Here is a 20,680-nt window from a genome sequence, read left to right as displayed (position 1 = left end):
TATTTGCAGATTTACAGAAGGATGGGCACCTTGCCAGTAGCTACATCACTGAAGAAAATGCTTCTCCCTCTCCTTTTATGTGGGTTTCTTTTTTTTCTTTTTCTTTTTTCTTTCTTCTGAGACAGGATTTCTCTGTGTAGCTTTGGTGCCTGTCCTGGATCTCGCTCTGTAGCCCAGGCTGGCCTCGAACTCACAGAGATCCACCTGGCTCTGCCTCCCAAGTGCTGGGATTAAAGGTGTGCGCCACCACCACCACCACCCGGCTTACGTGGGTTTCTTATGATCCCAACTATAGTCCTCACCAAGTTCTTTACCACAGAGCCATCTCCTAGCCTGGTTAACTACACTCTTTAGATTTCTGTTAATTGCTATCACAACTAATAAAGTAGACAATTCAAAGCACCTTCACAGAACATTAGCTGAGGAACTTCGCTACTTGATTAGAAATGCACTTTGTACAAACTAAGAGTAACAGTGTATTGCTAGCCTACTTCATCCCCAGGTGACAGCATGCCCGAAGTGTAGAACAAAGAATGAAGGGTACATGTCAGGACTTTATTCCACACCAACACCAAGGATAAGAATAGCTTCGGGTCACCTGCTGCAGAGCAGGCTTACACAAGCATAAGGGAGAGCTCATTAACAGAACTGGGTCTCCAGGACACACTTACATAAGCAGGCTCCAACAGGGAACAATTAGAGGACTCTAGTAAAACCTTCAAAAGGATCACACAGTCTGACAAACTTGGTCTTAGAAAACAACGAAATAAGTTACTCTGAGTAGAAGTAAAAAGACAAAGCTTCCAGTGTCATTATAAACAAGACAGAGAGCTGGGGAGGCTGAGCTCACGTACCCACAATGATGGCTGAAGACTGGATGGCGGCACTCACATAACAAGCTGGACATCCCAGCAAGCACCTGTCTCCAGCAGTGAAGGGGGAGACAGGAGGATGACTAGGATATGCTGGCTTCTGGCCTGGCCAAGAAAACTGTACCTCAAAGGAAGAAGCAGAGAGTGATAGAGGATGACACCTAAGGTCCTCTTTTGGCTTCCACACATGCACACACCCACAGAGAGATACACGAATTAAATACATCTCTTCAAATATAAGTAAAAATGAACAACAGGATAGATGGCATCTTCCATTCGGCAGAACTTTCTCTAAGCCAACTATAATCACGTCTACATACTTAAAATATTAAGGTCTGTTCCTCAGAATTAAACAGTTAATTATATGGCACAAGAATCTCCCTGTTGGTTATTAAAACCAAGATAACTATAAATATATCATAAAAATGTACAAGTATATTAACAGCAGCACTACTCCTAAGAGCTCCAGTGGCCACCAGCTAACAGAGAGACACACAATACTGGATAGTCACAAGGAGCTAGGGCTCAGCTAGCAGACTGCGTGTCTGCATATTGAAGCCAGGAGATTCCTAGCACTAAAGGGAAAAAGTGAGTGTCTACACAATGCATTGTGCAGCCACAGCAGGAAAGAAGCAGTGATGCATGGTAAAGCATGATGAGACTTGGAAACGTGCTAAGTGGAAAAGAGTCCATCAGAAAAGCTGACTGTTAGGTTTCCGTCTATAGCCATTGTCCTACAGAGTCAGAAAATGGATCGGTGGTTGACTGATGTGGGAGAACTGTAGGAAGGAAGAAGTATAAATTAAGTGGTTGAAAGATTGGAGGCTAATGAAAAAGTTCTGGGGACTAAAAGAATAGTTCAATCAGTAAAGTGCTTTGCAAACACAAGGACCTAAGTTCAATCCCCAGGAACGCACATTAAAAAAAAAAAAAAATCCAGCTGTGGAATTATGCTAGCACTGGGGAAGTAAAACTAGATAGATCCCTGAGGCTTGGTGGCCAGCCAGCCTAGCCCATTTGGTGAATTCCAAGCCAGTAGGAGACTCTGTCTCAAAAGAAATGTGGGCAGTGCCAGAGAAACAACACATCTCTCTCTCTCCCTCTCCCTCTCTCCCTCTCCCTCTCTCTCTCTCTCTCCTCTCTCTCTCTCTCTCTCCCTCCCTTCCCCATCTCTTTCGTGTGTGTGTGTGTGTGTGTGTGTGTGTGTGTGTGTGTGTGTGAGAGAGAGAGAGAGAGAGAGAATGTGTGTGTGTGTGTGTGTGAGAGAGAGAGAGAGAGAGAGAATGTGTGTGTGTGTGTGTGTGTGTGTGATATGTGAGAGCTGTGGAATTAGTGGTAATGGTTATACAATGGTGTGAACATACAAAAACTGGTGAATTTCATACTTTAAAAGAATGAATTATATTGTACGTGAATTCCTCTCAATTTGAAAATACCATTAGAAAATACACATAGGTCCAGATACAACACTAATAACTTCATAACCTACTCTCATCAACAGATACATCATCTAAACAAATTCAACAAAGAAATTGCAGAGTTAAACTGAACCACAGATCAAATGCACTCATCAAATCTCTACAGACTATTCTATCCAACAGTTGCAAAATATACATTCTTCTCTGTAGCCATGGAATTTTCTCCAAAGCAGACCACATTTTAGATTATAAAATAATCCTTAACAAATACAGAAGAAATTAAATAATTTCTTATATTTTATCAGATCGTAATGGAATAAAAGTAGAAATCAATGGCAAGAGAAACTACACATTCTATAGAAACGAGAGAGATTAATAAGCACTCTTGATTGATCAATGGCTCACTGAAAAAAATCATGTGAGAATGTAAAAAGTTCCTACAAGCAAATGAAAATACAATTTTCTAGAAGCTACGATAAAGTGTGAAGCAGTTCTAGGAGAGAATCCTAGGGGTGTGAGTACTTACATTCAGAACTCAAATAAACGACTTGATGAGGCACCTCAAGGTCTCAGAAAAAAGACTAAGATAAATTGAAAGTCAGTAGATAGGAAGTCCTAATGAAGATCAGGGTAGAAAATAACAGAAACTAAGAAAAATACAAAGAATCCATGGAACAGAGTTCTTTGAGAGATAAGCAAGATTGACAGACCCCTAGCCAAATGCACCAAGAAAGAATACTCAAAAAAATAATATTAGAGACAAAATGGAAATATTACAGCAAATTCCAAAGAAATCTTGGGGTTCACTGTGGAAATATTTGAAAACTTACATTCTAGTAAATTGCAAAATCTAGATGAGATTAATACATTTCTAGATATCTATAGATGAAAATTAACTAAGAGGCTATGTAAACTCAGGTGTGTCAAGGCCAGGGTCTCACTATGTAGCTCTGGTTGTCCTGGAACTCACTGTGTAGACTAGACTGGCCTGAAATTCAGAGATCCACCTGCCTCTGCCTCCTGAGTGCTGGGATAAAAGGCGTGTGCCACTACATATGGCTATAATTGATACCTTTTATAATTTCAACCCTCAATTGTCCATTGCTAGTATATTAAATAAAATTGATTTAAAATTTTTATAATGCATTATTATTGGGATGTGTTCATACGTGTGTGTGTGTGTGTGTGTGTGTGTGTGTGTGTGTGTGTGTGTGTACACCACCGTGTTCATGTGGCAGTCAAAGGTCAAAGGACAACTTTTGGGAGTTGGTTCTCTCCTTCTTCGATGAGATCCAGGGACTCACTCAGAGCATCAAGTTTTCATGAGAAACATTTTACCTACTGAGGCATCTAATCAGCCCAAACTTATTTTTCTATCTATCCCTCAACCTTGTTAAACTCACTCACAGGTATTGCTTTCTTGTAAATTCCATCACATTGTACACACAAAAGAACACTTCAAAGCTGGATGTGGTAGTGCACAACTGTAATTCTAGCACATGGAGGGGAGGCGCAAGGATCAGGAGTTCAAAGCCAGCCCTAAGCTGTTCAAGGCCAGTGTGGGCTACCTGAGACTGTCTTCCAAACTCCTACTAGGATAGCCCATTAACCCCACTTATAGGCTTACAGCACTCAACCACTTTCCTAGACCAAAGTGATGAAGTCATCCACATTTCTCAAAAAATAAAAAAAAAAAACCAGCATGGTCAGATCTGTTATAGCATTATGACACTTCCTAGTACCAATCTGTATCTTAATTACATCATGACCAAGGAAACTTATAAAAGCATTTAATTTGGGGGTTCTGGTTCCAAAGGATTAGTCTTTGACCATCATGACAGGCAGGCATCACATTAGAGCAGCAGCTGAGAGCTTACATCTGATCCACAAGCACAAGGCAGAGACAGAGCTAACTGGGAATAGTGTGAGCTTTTAAATCTCAGAGTCCACCCCCCAGTGACACACCTCCAAAAAGCCACACCCTCTCCAACAAGGCCACACCTTCTCCCAAACAGTTCCACCAACTGCAGATCACACTTTCAAATATATGCGCTTATAGAAGTCACTCTTTTTCAAACAATTACAGTATCCCAGCTTATCAAATAAATTATGTGATACTATATCATTATAATGGCTATGGAAGCATGAGATGACATCGCAAGGTAAGTTAAATGGCATTAGAGTAGTTGCTCTGTGATGGCTAATGTTGACTGTCAACTTGACAGGATCTAAAGGTATCTAGGAGATGAGCCTCTGGGCATCTCTATGAGGCATTATACAGATTAGGTTAATCAAGGAAAGCAGCACCACTTCACGGGCTGGGGCCCTAGACAGAATGAAAAATGAAACTAAACTGAGCAGCACCACCTACATGCATGTGTGTATCATATGACCAGTTGTCACAAACAGAAAAGATAAATGGAAACAAGGTATGCTGTAATCCTATCATTTCAGAGAAGAATCATGAGTTCAAGGTCTTGTACTTGGCAAGTTCCAGACCAGCCTGAACTATACAAGACACTCGGCCATGCCCATCCCCCTAAAATGAACATAAAAATTAAAATGTTTGTAATACCAAATAAAAGAAAAGGGACCCTCAAAAACTATCTGAAGATGAGCTACCATCATTGCAGACTTTTTAATTTTTTTTTTCTAGACAGGATTTTTCTGTGTAGTCCTGGTTATCCTAGATCTCACTCTGTAGCCCAGGCTGGCCTCCAATTCAGAGACCCTTCTGCTACTGCCTCCCAAGTGCTGGGATTAAAGATGTGCATCACCACCACAACCTGACTAGTTTTATTTTTTTAATAAAGATTAATTTTTAATTACCTATGTAACATAAATTGTTAGAAGGTCTTGTTAATAAAAACAAACCTGGAGCTAGGTACTGGGGTCAACCCTGGAAGATCAGAGAAGCAGAACAAGCCACAGCCACCTCACCTTGCCAATTCCTCAGCTGATCCTGTTTCCTCAGACTGGATGCCTCTCAGTTGAACTGTGCTGCTCAAAAGCCTAAAAGCTTAACCAGCTCTAAGTTCCTGGTCCTCATGCCTTATATACCTTTCTGCTTTCTGCCATCACTTCCTGGGATTAAAGGCGTGAGTCACATGCCTGGCTGTTTCCAGTGTGGCTTTAAACTCGCAGAGATCCACATGGATCTCTGCCTCCAGAAGGCTAGGATTAAAGGTGTATGTGCCACCATTTTCTGGCCTCTATGTCTGTCTAGTGGCTGTTCTGTTCTCTGACCCCAGATAAGTTTATTAGGGTGCACAATATTTTGGGGAACACAGTATCACCACATACATATGTGTATGGGCTAAGGATGGGTATGTACACATAAGTGTATCTGCACATGGAGGCCAGAAGACTCAGATCCCACTGGGGCTGGAGTTACAGATGGTCCTGAGTCACCCAGTATGGGTGCTGGAAATGAAACTCAGGTCCTCTAGGAGAGCAGCAAGTGTCTAATCATTTAAAACTGTCTCAGATCAAAACAAATGGATAGCAACAATTTTGTTCAGTTCAATCTAATGACATAATATGTATATTGGTTTTTTGAGACAGGGTTTCTCTGTGTAGCCCTGGCTGTCCTGGAACTTGCTCTGTAGACCAGGCTGGCCTCAAACTCACAGAAATCCACTTGCCTCTACTTCCCAAGTGCTGGGATTAAAGGCATGCATCATCGACTGGCCTTTATTTCTTGATCAACTCAGTGCTTTATGCAGGGAGAAGGTAAGATGCCTACCATAGGTCCCAAGCACACCTAGAGCATGAACTGGTATAGTGGAAGGTGCTGATGAAAGTCTCACATATTACTGATCTTCTCTCAAATACCTGATATTATTCCGTGCCCTGCAGACTACAAATATAAACTAGCAAACCCAGAAGTTAAAAGAGAAGAATCTGACTTTTCATTTCCACTTTTGAGCTCTCCACTCATTTCTTATTCCTCTTCACTACACAGGAAAGATGATCTGGATGGTGTGTAGCAAGTATCTAATTGCTACCAATTATATTTCTCCAGTGGATGGAGTTATTATATTAGGAAGCTGCATAAATGGAGGGGAAAAAATGACAGTGGTTCTGAGCATGTGTGCCTACTCTACAGCCTAACTCTCAGATGGATCATCACGTATAAACTTAGGATATCCATCTGATCACAATTCGACTGTTGTTCAATTCATTTCAAGGCAAATTAATTTTTAATTGAGAACTAATTTTAAGTGTATGGTGTTTTGCCTGTATTTATGTCTGTGCACCACATGGGTGCACTGCTCAAGGAATCCAGAAGAGGACACCAAGCCCCTTGGAACTGGAGCTTCAGACCATTGTCAGGCACCCTGTAGGTCCTGGGAATTGAACCCTGGTTTTCTGGAAGAGCACTTAGCCACCTCTCCAGCCCCGCAAAATTATTTCCACCTGTCTGGTTGCTATGTTTTATCTCTCAGTATGGTCTAGACTCAGGAGGGCAAGAGAAAAGTGTAATTCCATGATTGACCATCACATATAACCAGACATATTCAACACAAGGCAATGGTTTAATAAACATTGTGAGCACAAAAAGAAGATGAAGTCATAAAATATAGATAATATATGATAATAATATATGATAAAAATATATGACTAGGAACACAAGACAGACATCACAAGCCTAATTAAATTGTGAAAAAAAGCAAAATTACTAAACTCAGTAGGCGGTGGTGGCACACACCTTTAATCCCAACACTCGGGAGACAGAGGCAGGAGGATCTCAGTGTGTTTGAGGTCAGCCTGATCTACAGAGTGAGTTCCAGGACAGAGAGAGCTGTACAGAGGAGTAAACTCAATGATTACAACTGGAAAGTTATGAGGCATGCATAGGAGAAATGGAAAGTATTATGCCAAAGAAAAATTTAAGCAAGAATAAAATAATAAGAATATGAGAGATATTTAATTTTTAGAAAACTTTCTTAGGCTGGGCATAGTAGCTGACACCTTTAACCCCAGCACTAAGGAAGCAGAGACAAGCAGGCAGATCTCTATGAGTTCAAAGCCAATCTGGTCTATTTACATAGTTCCAAGCCAGCAAGGGCTACACAGTAACTAACCTACTAATGTTAGTTCTATCTACTTAATGTTGTATCTTTCAGTGCTTATGTCTCAGGACAAAATATGAAAAGAAATATATCAAGAAGGAATCCAGAAATAATGCAAATGGAGATATTCTTTTTGGTTTTTGTTTGTTTGTTTGTTTGGTTTGGTTTTTCTCAGAGATTTGCCTGCCTTTTTAAAGGCAGGTGCTGAGATTAAAGGTGTGGACCTTTACCACCACCACCAACAACAACCAGCACCACCACCACCACAACCACCACCACAACCACCACCACCCTGGCAAACGGAGATCTTCTTAATATTTACAGCTTTGTTCACTGCCACTGTACGCGTCTATGTAACAGAACCAATTTTCCTTACATAAACTGCTCAGGGCGCCCTCTCCTTTTGTGCACACCTGCAAGCTCGTTTATCTTACTGTCAGCCCATCTGTGGCAGCAGCCACAATCAACTGACTCTGTCTGTGAGTCTCTGACAGTCTCTACCTTCTCCCTCTCCCTCCCCTTTCTTTTCCCTCTCTCTCTGAAAGAGAGACAGTGTGTGTGTGAGTATGTGAGTTTAGTGTGTGTGTGTGTGTGTGTGTGTGTGTGTGTGTGTGTGCGCGGTGCGTGTGTGCGTGTGTGCGCGCGGCGTTTTGGAGACTGAACCAGGGCCTGACCCTAAGCCTTACACCTCTGGCTCCACAGGCCTTCTTGCACTGAAGTGACCTGTCCTGATCAGTGACCTCACTGTCACCAGGTATTAGTCAGAGACTTTCAAGTCATCAGTGGGTCTTGGGGGGGGGGGGGGACGACGACACACAACAAGACTGTTCTGCTCACTTATCTGGTTATCATCAGCAACCTCAGAATAGTAATGTCCTGTCACTCTCCAAACTTGTGCAACATCTTAGAGTCACCAGCCCTCACATGTCACTCAGAGCACTGTTGTGTAACTGGTAAGCCTCTCCCGCCTTCTTCCCACCCAGCTACCCTCCCCATTCCAGCCTCAACTGAAGGGAAAATAAACTAATATTAAGTATTTGAGAAATTTTCTTGGACTAAGCTTTTTCTAATATATCTATTTAGGGAGGCTAGAGACATGGCTCAGCAGTTAAGAGCACTGGCTTCTCTTCCAGAGGACCTGGGTTCAATTCCCAGCACCCACATAGCCACTCACAACTGTCTGTAACTCCAGTTCCAAGGGATCTGATGCCCTCAAACAGACATACATGCAGACAAAACACCAATGCACATGAAACAAAAATAAATTTTTAAAAAAGAAAATATATATATTTCTAAATGTGTGTGTGTGTGTATACACACACACACACACACACACACACACACACATTTAGAAATACAGCTAATTGTAAAAAATAATTTCTTAATTGTCCAAGCAACTTACTAAAGAAAAACACAGTGAAATCAAGCATCAGCCTTTGGCAAAATAACCAATTAGAACATTGAAAGTAAGTGTTGTGACTCTAGATAACTTTATTTCTAAAAATTTTTATCTCCAGGGACATGGGCATAAAAACACATAGCTAAGAATCCTATTTTGAGACAGATTTTTTTCATCTAATCCTTCTCCATGAAGTGCACTCATGGCTCTAATCTAACAGCCCTGACCTATGACAGACACTGGGGTCTACATACCTAGCATGTGTTGATTTACTTAGTCCTTACAACATCCCTATGAGGTACATGTTTCCATCTCCCCCATATTCTCCCAAGGACACAGACAGGCATAGAAAGACTGTAAGAACTTTGGCCAGAGTCACACAGTCAGTAGGTTGCACACCCAGGATCTGGACTCAAGTAACGTGGTTCTAGAGTCTGTGTTCTTAGTCACATGCACATGATCCTTCCTGGAGACCAAAAGATCGTCCTTTGGCTGTGCTTTCTACATACGCCCCTGCAGGAGGCTCGGTACACTCTCTGCATGATGTCTTCTCACCCACTTCATGTCTTTAAGCTTGCTCTCAAGCTACACTGTAACGCTGTGCAGGCACAGCAACCAGACATTTGCTCCCTGCCCCTACTTCTAACAGAAGTGCTACATACAAACACAGTTCTCACCTAATTCTTCAAATCCCTGGGAATTTCTATAATATTATAAAGACATTTTTCCAACTATAAAATGCAAAAGATCACTTTAAAAAGAAGGAAATTAACCCCAGCACTCACAGACAGAGGCAGGTGGATCTCTGAAAATTAGAGGCCAGCCTGGTCTACACAGTGAGTTCCAGGACAACCAGGGTTACATAGTGAGACATTGTCTTGAGAAGGGGGGGGGGCGGATAAAATTAAATATTAAGGCATAGTGACAAAAGAATTCTACAGAGGGAAGACTGGGCATGATTGCTATAAACTTGCATGTCACTGCTAACTAAGGAACATGAACTCATAACCATCACTTCTGCAAAATTAACACCTGAAGGGTGGCCCCCACCATAGTGTCAGATATAGCAAAACTGAAGTTAGAATGTTGACCGCATGTATTAATTTTCCTTCTTACTCAATGCATCGCCTCCTCATGAATCATACATACAAAACTGACAGATCCATCTATTTCCATTTCCTAAATGAGAACAAACACTTAAAATCAAGTGAAGTTTCTTCTACATATGCACAATCAAATTGACTGTGTTTCCAAGAATAGTACACTCTGCCAGCCTCATGCAGGGTATACTTTAAATGATTCTCAATCTATCAACAAGAAAATACCAATGAGCAGTCAGTTACATGACCTGTCTGGAGTCACACTCACAGCAACTTGTCTTAAAGCAGTTAAGAGTCTACTAAAAAACTCAGAACTAGATGTTAGGAATTACCATAGGCCATAAACAAAAGGAAACATCCTTAACACAATTCTTGACTATAACATCATCAAAAGGAGATGAAGACACACACATACAAGTCTTAAAATAATTCTCAAAATGAGAAAGGTTCAGTGATTTATGGGCTTATTAACTATTGCTCTTCAAAAACACTACCAATAAATCTTCAATTTGCACACAGATCAAAATATTTGGCTAGGTCTCCTGGCACTTCAGTTATACTTGGAAAGACTATAATTCTGAAACAAAAAGAATATGTAAATAAAAACAAAAAAATCAGGGCTGGAGAGATGGCTCAGAGGTTAAGAGCACTGGCTGCTCTTCCAGGGGTCCTGAATTCAATTCCCAGCAACCACATGGTGGCTCACAACCATCTATAATGAGATATGAGATCTGGTGCCCTCTTCTGGCATGCACGCATACATGAATAATAGATAGATAGATAGATAGATAGATAGATAGATAGATAGATAGATAGATAGATATTTCTTAATCCCATAATTCTCATTATGGGATTTAACGTTAAAAATTGTTTGGTTATTTATCAGCTTCCATGCCTAGCAAGCTGCATGTCAACAGAGAGGTACACACAAAAAAAGAAAAAAGTAGAAGTGTTTGCTATCAATGAACTGGGTTTTCCCATAGTCTCTAAATGACTAAAAGCATGGAGTGACCACTGAACTACATCCTTAAAAACAGTTTAAGAGCTAAGTATAATGGCACATGTCTAGAGTCCCAGCTTCTCCAAAGGCGGGTCAGTTCAACTCATGAGTTCAAGACAAGCCTAGGCAATATAGTGAAACCTTATGAAATCCTTTCTTAAAAAAAAAAAAAAAAAAAAAGTGCAAATAGTTACACAGCCCAAAGAAAAAGAAAGAGATCAATGAAAAACATGTAAAAAAAAAAAAAAAAAAAGAAAAAGAAAAAAGAAAAAAACAAAGTATTTTGAATTAAAAATAAATGATAAAGATATAAACTAATACCCTAGGGCTCTATTTTCAAATAGTAGTTCAGAATTTTGTTTTTCTAACTGGGCATGATGCCAGGTGCCTATAAATCCTAGTACCTGGGATGCTGAGGCAGGAGGATTATGGGTTCAAGGCCAGCCAATGCAACAAAGTGAGTATGAGGCCTGCCTGGACCATATAGTGAAACCTGCCTCAGAGAGAAAGACAGAGACAGAGACAGAGAGAAAGGAAAAGAGGGAGGGAGGGACAGAGGGAGAGAGGGAAGAAGGGATTGATTCAACATATGGATTTCACATTATACAAAGAAATAGAAGTTAACTAATTAACTAAAGGTCCCATCTTAGAATCTGAAAGATCATACTACTATGTTAACAAAAGGTAAATTCTGAAAACTAGTATTGCATAGTGTTCGTTAACAATTTACCCCAGCACATGCTTCTTATTCATATACACAAAGTAGCAGCAGAAAAAGAAAACACGACCAAGTTTGAGGAGGACAGCTTACAGGCTATGACTTTCTCCTCAGAAGAAACATGCTAAGCCCCTAGCTACCGAGGACCCAGATCTTTCCTACACTCAGTTTATCTGACACGGTGCTGCACTAGCTGACGATCTGTCATCACTAATCCCCACTCACTTCCTAAGCCAGCTCTAGAGTCAAAGGAAAACTTACCTCTGCAAAATGTGTCGATGTGCTATTGTCTATCCGGCTGCCACCACCACCTAAAAAACTAAAGAGAAAAGGCAATGGTGGTGATTCTATTCCCAGCAATGAGCTCCCTTCCCAGAAGCTAAATATAGAACAGCAAAATGAGAACAAAGCTCAATAAGGAAAAGCAACTCATTCCTACAGGACACCTGCCAAAGACATTGTGTCTGTAAGAATATCTTAACAAATAAAACAGTAACAGATAGGCGAAAGAAGATTGTCATAAACAACAAAACGGAGTGGTTTTCAAATGAATTAAAAGTTCCATCAAATGGATGTAAGTCTGGGAAATTTAGGGTAAAAGGCCATCCAGACAAAGACTCACAGCCAGTAACACAATTCAAAGTTAGCCTAGCAAGGGAAAAAAAGTAAATATGTATCCTCAAAAAGTCTAAGAAAACAAATGTTTCACTATGTAGCTATTCAACCAGATAGATGATCAAGACAACTGAGGTTAGTATCTTCTGGAATTATTAAATACGTAATCTAAAGGGCCTGGTAGATTAGTAGATTAGAAGAGTTCAATACCAATTTCTTCTTTGAGCCGGGTGGTGGTGGCGCATACCTTTAATCCCAGCACTCAGGAGGCAGAGGCAGGTGGATCTCTGTGAGTTTGAGGCCAGCCTGGGCTACAGAGCGAGTTCTAAGACAGCCAGTTCTTCTTTGAATAGGTTATCCTATTCTCAGATTACCCTACCCACCCTTCAAGGCTACATCCTCTATTAATTGCCTCTGAACTCACCAACCAAATATGACTCTTTCCACATCCACATGACTGACTCTGGTTCTACATTCTGTTATGTTATAAATAGCTAGGATTTGGCTCAACCACTTCAAACCTTTCCTCTTTTCATAAATATAAACTGAAAAGTCAAAAACTATATTTCATTATAATATCTCATATATATGCATTTATATTTGTCAGATGTCATATAGTAAAGCACTCCTCACCTTTGAAAACCTTGTGATGGCATACCCTATACCTATAACTCCAAAATCCAAGTTGTTGAACTAGTAGCATATGTCTAAGTGATAAAATACCTCTTTCCAAGGACCCAAAAGAATGGGAAGAAATTAAATCCCACTGCCCCTATGAAATTTGCAGAGAAGAAACTGGCTAACACTTTTGAGAAAGGAGAGTGGACTGATCACAAAAACTGCTAGAGAGCTCTTCGAGCAACAAATACAAGCATACCTCCTAATCATAAACCTCTGACCTTCTACAAACTACTTTAATTTTCAGAATTCCAATACCAGGCCAGGTCTTGTGCTGAGCTCACTGGGAAGACAAACATATCCTAGTTAGTCCAAACCAAAAGCAATTATTATCCTTTTTGTACTCATTCTCAAGCCTTACTCTGATGAGAAACTAGTTGATAACTGTGTTTGTGTCAGAAGTTAAAAATGCTTTGAAAAAAAATCACTGCAATTGTGCAACAAGACACTTGTAACATCTGTACTAAATAATAATTGAACTGCCAGATTCCATAGTGCACGGCTGCATAGATATTTCACTGCCCAAACTTAACAGGCTTCCAAGGGTCATCTTTCCAGGGTTATGTGATTGGTGGTGGTGGTGGTGGTGGTGGTGGTGGTGGTGGTGGTGGTGGTGGTGGTGGTGGTGGGTGTTATTTCTCTATGAGACACAGCCTGACTACATAGTTCAAACTGGCCCTGAACTCACTATGTAGCCCACACTAGTCTCAAACTCATGATCCTGCCTGCTTCAGCCTGCCAAGTGCTGGGATTACAAGTGTGCCACCATGCCTGGCTTCTTCCCTGCCGTAATTTACTGCCTGATTTCAGAAATTCAATTGTTATCTATTAGAATTCCGCTTTCCTGAGACTCCTGCAACATTTCCTTTCTTTAAAATTCTTCTGCACCTTAAGAGCAAAAGAACTAAGCATAGAGAAGGGATACTAAAAACAACAATATTTTAATAAGTTTTACAAAACTTAAGAAAGTTTACAAGCTGTCCTCTATGTGTGGAGGCAGATGGGGCTCATGTCTTATGTTTACATGCAAAGACTGCCTTGTAGTGATTTGGTTTTTGATACTGGGGTTGAACTCAGGACCTCGAATGGGAGAGGCAAACACTCCTGCCACTGAACTCTATTTTCTTTAGAGACCAGGTCTAAGTTGCTCAGGCTGGCCTGTGAACTCTATAGCCCAGGCAAGCGTTATGATCCTCTGATCCTCCTGCCTCAGCCTCCTGAGTAACTAGAATTTCTAGTTTACAGCATCAGGCTCAGCTCCAGTAAATTTTTACCATCTACTACTCATCACTGTAATTGCTAAGTACTAAAGCCAGAAAATACCTACAAATTTTATAGAAGAGAGTAATAATTCATTGCCTGAAAGACTCTGAGTCTAAGAATAAGATTTCTTCCCTCATTAAAAACATTGACTTCATTCAAAACCCAAAATATTGACATTTGAATAGTCACCGCCAATGGCATCTATACAGGACAATCTTTGATTGATATAGGCACAAATACAAGAATTGAGTGAAAATAGAATCCACGGAATTCATCATTCCCTGCTAGAAAAGTATTCAGCCTGCAGCTAGTCATTATACTCAGGTATAACTGTACTTTGTATAAAAGTTCTCTATGTCTAAAGAAATCAGAATTACTATTTTAAAACTTAGGAGAACACCCATAAGTTACTCCCCTACAACCAGTATACTCTTTATCCAACACATGCAGAGCATAAGTGTCTTAAATACATATTTGGTGCAATTATAACAACACAAATAAGAAAAAATCCAAAGTTAACATGCCATCCACACACTGCTAATTTTGCTGTCATGCTAATCTTACAGGCATAATGCTGGCATTGTTATTTAAAACCAAAACTGTTACATCAACATTCAAGTGTTTGTACCAAACTAGATCCCATGCCACACAATGCCCCAGAAGCTCCAATTCATTTACATATATATACACTCATCAACCATTAGTGCAGTAAAACTAACAGTACATACTTTTAAATGTGCCGTTTTTTTTCTGGTTGTGGAAGAGACCTTCAACTTTATGTTCTGCCAACAGCAATGTAAAGGAATTATGAACTGGCATAAATCTCCAAAGTCACTCCAAAATTAAAAGACTTCAGATTACAAATTCTTTTTAAGCAGTTGGTATTTTGTTAATTGGTCAAATGCTAGAATTAAGTTAATACATGGTTTATTCATAGAAATCATGAAATATAGTATCACTTAAAGAAAATATCCCCTTTTTATCAATATTATACCTTTACCAAAGCCAGGAGAACAAGCCCAAATATTAATATTACAGCAGCAAGATGGCAAGGTCTGACAGCACTGCTCTTCATCTGAACAGGGACCTATGGCTGCTCAAGGCCGAGAAACAACTCAACTTCCCCGCCTGGAATACACTGCTTGCCTCGTTAGAGTCCTTATCAGAAGTCACTCCACAGCCCACCAAATATGTGTAACAGCAATTTAACTTCAGGCAACAAAGTAGTCATTAGAAATCAATGACTAGTTCAAGAGGACTCCCAAAGAAATGAAGGAAAACTTAGTGGATTTGTCTTGATATGGGTACAGAGGTTTTCTAGGTGTGACACAATCAGGAGCCGTGGGTGAAATCAAATCATCACAGGGCTCTCCAGACTGTCTTCCCGTTCCCACTCCTGCCCTCTGTCCTCGTGTGCACATGTACACGCACACTCACACTCACACAGTCTCTACTCCAGCAGAGGGTAAGTTACAAAACAGATTCCTTCCAATCCACTCAGTCAACACTAAGAGCAAACAGCTTTGACACTAGAATGTTTGGTTTACTCATAAGATTATACAATACCTGGAATCATCTGTCACTTCTTCAATAAAGCCTGATTCACATCTGGGACATATATATTCCTATAAAAGAAAAGAATGAGTAAATAAAAGTCTCTCATCAGGAACCCAAGCATGCCGCTTTGGAATATCATCAAGTACAAAGGCTGAAGATGGGGCTGGCAAGATGGCTCAGCAGAGGAGCTTTGCTGCCAAGCCTGAGGATCTGTCGGATCCACAGGTCCCACCCGGCAGGAAGAACAGACCTCCTGCAAACTACCCTCCTCCTACCTCCACACTTGCACCAGTCCATGCACACACACAATAAATAAACAAACAAAAATGTAATAAAAACTTTCAACATTTTTAGATGTATTTACTTATTTTATGTCTATGGGTGTTTGGCTTGCATGTATGTTTGTATACCAAGCACATATCTAGTGCCTGTGGCGGTCGGAAGAGGACAGTAGATCCCCTGGTACTGAAGTTAGTGATGATCCATGTGGCTGCTAGAAACCGAACCCAGGCCATGCAAGAGCAATGTGTGCTATTAACAACTGAGCTGTCATCTGTCCGGCCCCACTGAAAACAAATAACAGGGGCTGGAGAGATGGCTCAGTGGTTAAGAGCACTGGCTGCTTTTCCAGAGGTCCTGAGTTCAATTCCCAGCAACCACAGGACAGCTTACAACTGTCTGTAGCTCCCATTCCAGGGAATCTGGCACCCTCACACATGACATACATGCACATAATATAAAAAAAAAAAAATACATGAATCTTTAATGCCAGGCGGTGGTGGTGCACGCTTTTAATCTCAGCACTCAGCAGGCAGAGGCAGGCGGATCTCTGTGAGTTAGAGGCCAGTCTGGTCTACAAAGCAAGATGGGTCTCAAAAACAAGCAAACAAACAAACAAAAATACATTTAAAGCTGGCTTTGAAATGTATGTATTTACTATTTTCCAGGCTGTTTTCTAATAAACCCTGGAAATAAAGGATTTCCTAAGATAGTTACAAGATGGCTTCACAGCTACCTAAGCGGTTCTCAATGAGAGAATAGGGAGAGTGTTAAAGATTTGTTTCTTTCATTGCTCTGTCTTCATTTTTTATTTGTGATGGTTTGGGTTTATTTCTTAATGTCTTTGGCTTGTTGTTTAAGAGGGAAATGGCAAAACTGGATGGTTATGACAACTTGACACAAGCTAGAGTCATCAGAGTAGGCTCAACTGAGAAAGTGCCTCTATGGGACTGGGCTGTGGGCAAGCCTATGGAGGCATTTTCTTAGTGACTGACAGGGGAGGTCCAGCTATCATGGGTGGGGCCGCCCCTGGGCTGGTGGTCCTGGGGTCTATAAGAAAGCAGGCTGAGCAAGCATGAGGAACAAGCCAGTAAGTAGCACTCCTCCATGGCCTCTGCATCAGCTCCTGATGCCAGGTTCTTGCCCTGTTTGAGTTCCGGTCCTGACTTCCTTTGATGATGAACAGCCATGTAGAAGCATTAGCACAATAAATCCTTTCTTCCCCAAGTTGATTGGTCTGATGTTTCATCACAGCAATAGTAACCCTAACTAAGACAGTTAATTATTTCTTTAACTAGGAAAAACTAATCATCTAGTTTTCTTTTCAAAGCCAATAAAAAACAGCAGCTCCAATGCTTGTATCAAGGTAGTAAAAAAAATACTAGTATTAGCTAGCAGTGGTAGTACACACTTTTATTCCCAGCACTTGGGAGGCAGAGACAATTGGATCTCTGTGAGTTCGAGGCCAGCCTGGTCTAAAAGTGAGTTCCGGAACAGCCAGAGCTGTTACATAGAGAAACCCTGTCTTGGAAAACAAAAACAAAACAAAACAACAAAATACTAGTATGGATGACTATAGAAACTACCATTTTGTGTACATCTAAGAGATAAACTGAGTCACAGCATAAATCAATTTATAGCCTAGGAAATTAAATGAGGCTTTAACATTTCTAATCTTTTGGTTTGTGTGTTTGTTTTTTGAGACAGAATCTTACTATGCAGCCCTGGCTGGCCTGGTACTCCCCAAGAAGACCAGGCTGGCCTGGAACTCCCCAAGAAGACCAGGCTGGCCTCAAACTCACAGAGCTCCTCATTTTTCAGTCTTTCAAGAGCTAAGATTAAAAACATGAGCCACAACTCTCAGATTTTCTAATATATATTCTGATTAGCAATGGTTCCAAGTAAAATGTAATATTCTCAGCCGGCGGTGGTGGCGCACAGCCTTTAATCCCAGCACTTGGGAAGCAGAGGCAGGCAGATCTCTGTGAGTTGGAGGCCAGCCTGATCTACAAAGCAAGTTCAGGGAAAGGCACAAAACTACACAAAGAAACCCTATCTCAAACCCCCCCCCCCAAAAAAAGTAATATTCTCAGCTCGTTTCTGGAATAAGAATTCAAATAACTAAGGACAGTGAGATGGCTCTGCAGATAAAGGCATGCACTTGCCATGTCTTACTGTTCTATTGCTGTGACAAAACACCATGGCCAAGGCAACTTACAAAAGGAAGTGTTGAACTGTGCTGCTGGTTTCGGGGTAGAGTCCAGGATGGTGGAGCAAAGGCATGGCACCAGGAACAGCTGAGGGCGCCCATCTTGACCCACAAACGGGAGGCACAGAAAACTAACTCAGAATTTCTGTCTTTTGAAACGCCAAAGCCTGCCAGTGGAGACCTGCTTCCTCCACAAGCTTCATCGCCCAGTCCTCCCAAACAGCACCAGCTGGAGACCAAGCATGCAAACCTGTGAGTCTGTGGGAGCCATTCTCCTCCAAACCACACCACCACACAAGCTAGGCCACCCTCCACGCCATTCCAGAAACCCACACCAAAGAAAGGGGAGCGCCGATTCCACAGAGGAGCTCGGACTGCCACACATATGCCCCCAACACAATAATAGTAAATATGTTTCTTAAAGGAATTTAAATAACCGCAACAGCACTACTAATTAGTTTCAGTATCCTTCAATAATAAATCTCTCTTTAAATAATATCACAGTTTGGGGGAAGAAAGAATACATTTCCAAGACTGCTTTATCACAGTTTTCTAAGTGTGCTTTGTCTATTCAAATATACCCGAAAAAGACATGTTCAACTAGTTTCTGGTTCCATCCACTTTCTGAACACTAAAGTTAGTCAATCTGCTGTTGATAAAGCTGTAACTATCTCAAACAAAAGTGGAATAGTAACTATTTGAAATAGTAACATTTGGAATATCCAAATGTTTTCTTAAAAGTTCCTGAGCAATTCCTCACATCAATATTAATTTGATGAAGAGCCAATCAAATCAAGAAACAGTAATATTGTAAAATAAATGCCTTAACAAATAAACACTGGACAAAGAAACAAATTCTTGATTTTGCCTAGAAGACCGAGGGAATGTATTTCTAAAACAGAGTTCTAAGAATATTAATCGGTTCAATGAAGAAGGAAATTATGTATGTAGGACTGTGGTGTTAGATAATAGCACTTGGGAGTCAGGCATGGTGGTGCACACCTTAAATCCCAACACCAGGGAGACAGGCAGAAGCAGGTGGGTCTCTGTGAGTTTGAAGCCACCCTGGTCTATACAGCAAGTTCCAGCTGGAGCTACATAGTGATATTTTGTCAAAAAAAAAAAAAGTAATGAAAGAAAGAAAACAGCAGGTTTGGAGTTTAGAGAGGAATAGAATGAGGTAGATATTCAGGATGGGTCACACAGGGACTAGACTATGGAAAACTTCAAAGTACCGTGAACTATCCTGTGGATCAGGAGCTCTCAAGATTTTCCCTCCATTATTCACACTGAGGATGACACACATTCATAACAGGTATACTATGAAATTCGTAAAAGTAAAATTAATTGAAGGTCATATAAATCCTGAATCTCTTCTGCTCTTTTAAACTACACCCTCCTGGGGACAGTGATTCCCCTCCTTTCTCCCACATAAAAAACAAATTTATATGAATATAAATTGGGTTAATTTTAGACAAGTCAGGTGTGGTAGAGTACACCTTTAATCCCAGCACTTCAGAGGCAGAGGCAGGCAGAGCTCTGAGTTTGAGGTCAGCCTGGTGTACAGAGTGAGTTCCAGGACAGCCAGTGCTACACAGAGAAAACCTGTCTCAAAAAAAAAAAAGAGAGAGAGAGAGAGAGAGAGAGAGAGAGAGAGAGAGAGGGAGGGAGGGAGGGAGGGAGGGAGGGAGGGAGGGAAGGAGGGAAGGAGGGAAGGAGGGAAGGAGGGAAGGAGGGAAGGAGGAAAGAGAGAAAATTAGTCTTAAAAATAATTCAACCCAATGCCTGCAGACTCACTCTCCAATTACGGGATGGCTTTTCAAGGCCTGATTGTTTGTTTCAGGCTGGGATACAATGTGACCAGTCCAATAATGGCGTTCCAGATCTAGACACACTATGGTGGGGTTTTCCAGATCTAGTTGTTCCCGTTGAAAGATTTATACATGTGTTCACCATGCATGTCTGGTAATAGAGTGGAGGCCTGGGTATTCTGTAGCTAAGAAGCCTTTGTGTGTCATACTGGTATTCTTTGGCCAACTGCTATTCTATCATCTCTTCTATTTCATTCTCTGTTTGTAGCTAAGGTTCAAAATAATACAAAGTTCTTGCATCTGCTGGTACTTCTGTCTCTGACACCTATCACAGTACACACAGCCAAGTGTGAGAGGTCACAGTGCTGGTCTGTTTCTTAACTTGGACTTTACTACCTTGCTTACCTTTTGTACTTTTTTTAAAAAGATCTGTTTACTTTTATTTTATGTACATAGGTGTTTTGCCTGAATGTCTATCTGTCTATGTGAGGGTGTCAGATCCCCTGGAACTGGAGTTACTGCAGATATAACAGTCTTATTAAATAAGAAACACAGAGCTAAATGCAGAGTTAAAAGCCCAAGAGGTCAGAGCAGTAGCTAAGAGCTGATACTAAAACTGCCTTTCTTACCCTTCGCTGCCGCTGCTGTCCTTCCCCTCAGAAAGAGGCCTACTTCTGTGTGTCTGC

The 20,680-nt window shown here is 40.9% G+C and overlaps 1 protein-coding gene across 1 annotated transcript in view; it reads right to left on the bottom strand.

Annotated features, from left to right (window-relative positions):
- Nucleotides 1–20,680, bottom strand: part of Rnf115 (ring finger protein 115) — a 68,135-nt gene that overhangs the window by 14,126 nt on the left and 33,329 nt on the right. Inside the window, exons 2-3 of the mRNA XM_028854118.2 lie at nucleotides 15,705–15,763; nucleotides 11,844–11,901 (exon numbers count right to left, since the gene is read on the bottom strand). Coding sequence (XP_028709951.1) covers nucleotides 11,844–11,901; nucleotides 15,705–15,763 — 117 coding nt within the window. The remainder of the gene's footprint in view (nucleotides 1–11,843; nucleotides 11,902–15,704; nucleotides 15,764–20,680) is intronic.

This window comes from Peromyscus leucopus, chromosome 6 (assembly GCF_004664715.2).
Source record: "Peromyscus leucopus breed LL Stock chromosome 6, UCI_PerLeu_2.1, whole genome shotgun sequence".
Classification (NCBI taxonomy): Eukaryota; Metazoa; Chordata; class Mammalia; order Rodentia; family Cricetidae; genus Peromyscus; species Peromyscus leucopus.
Note: the sequence above shows the minus strand (reverse complement) of the source record. Positions and strands in the feature narration are given on the sequence as shown.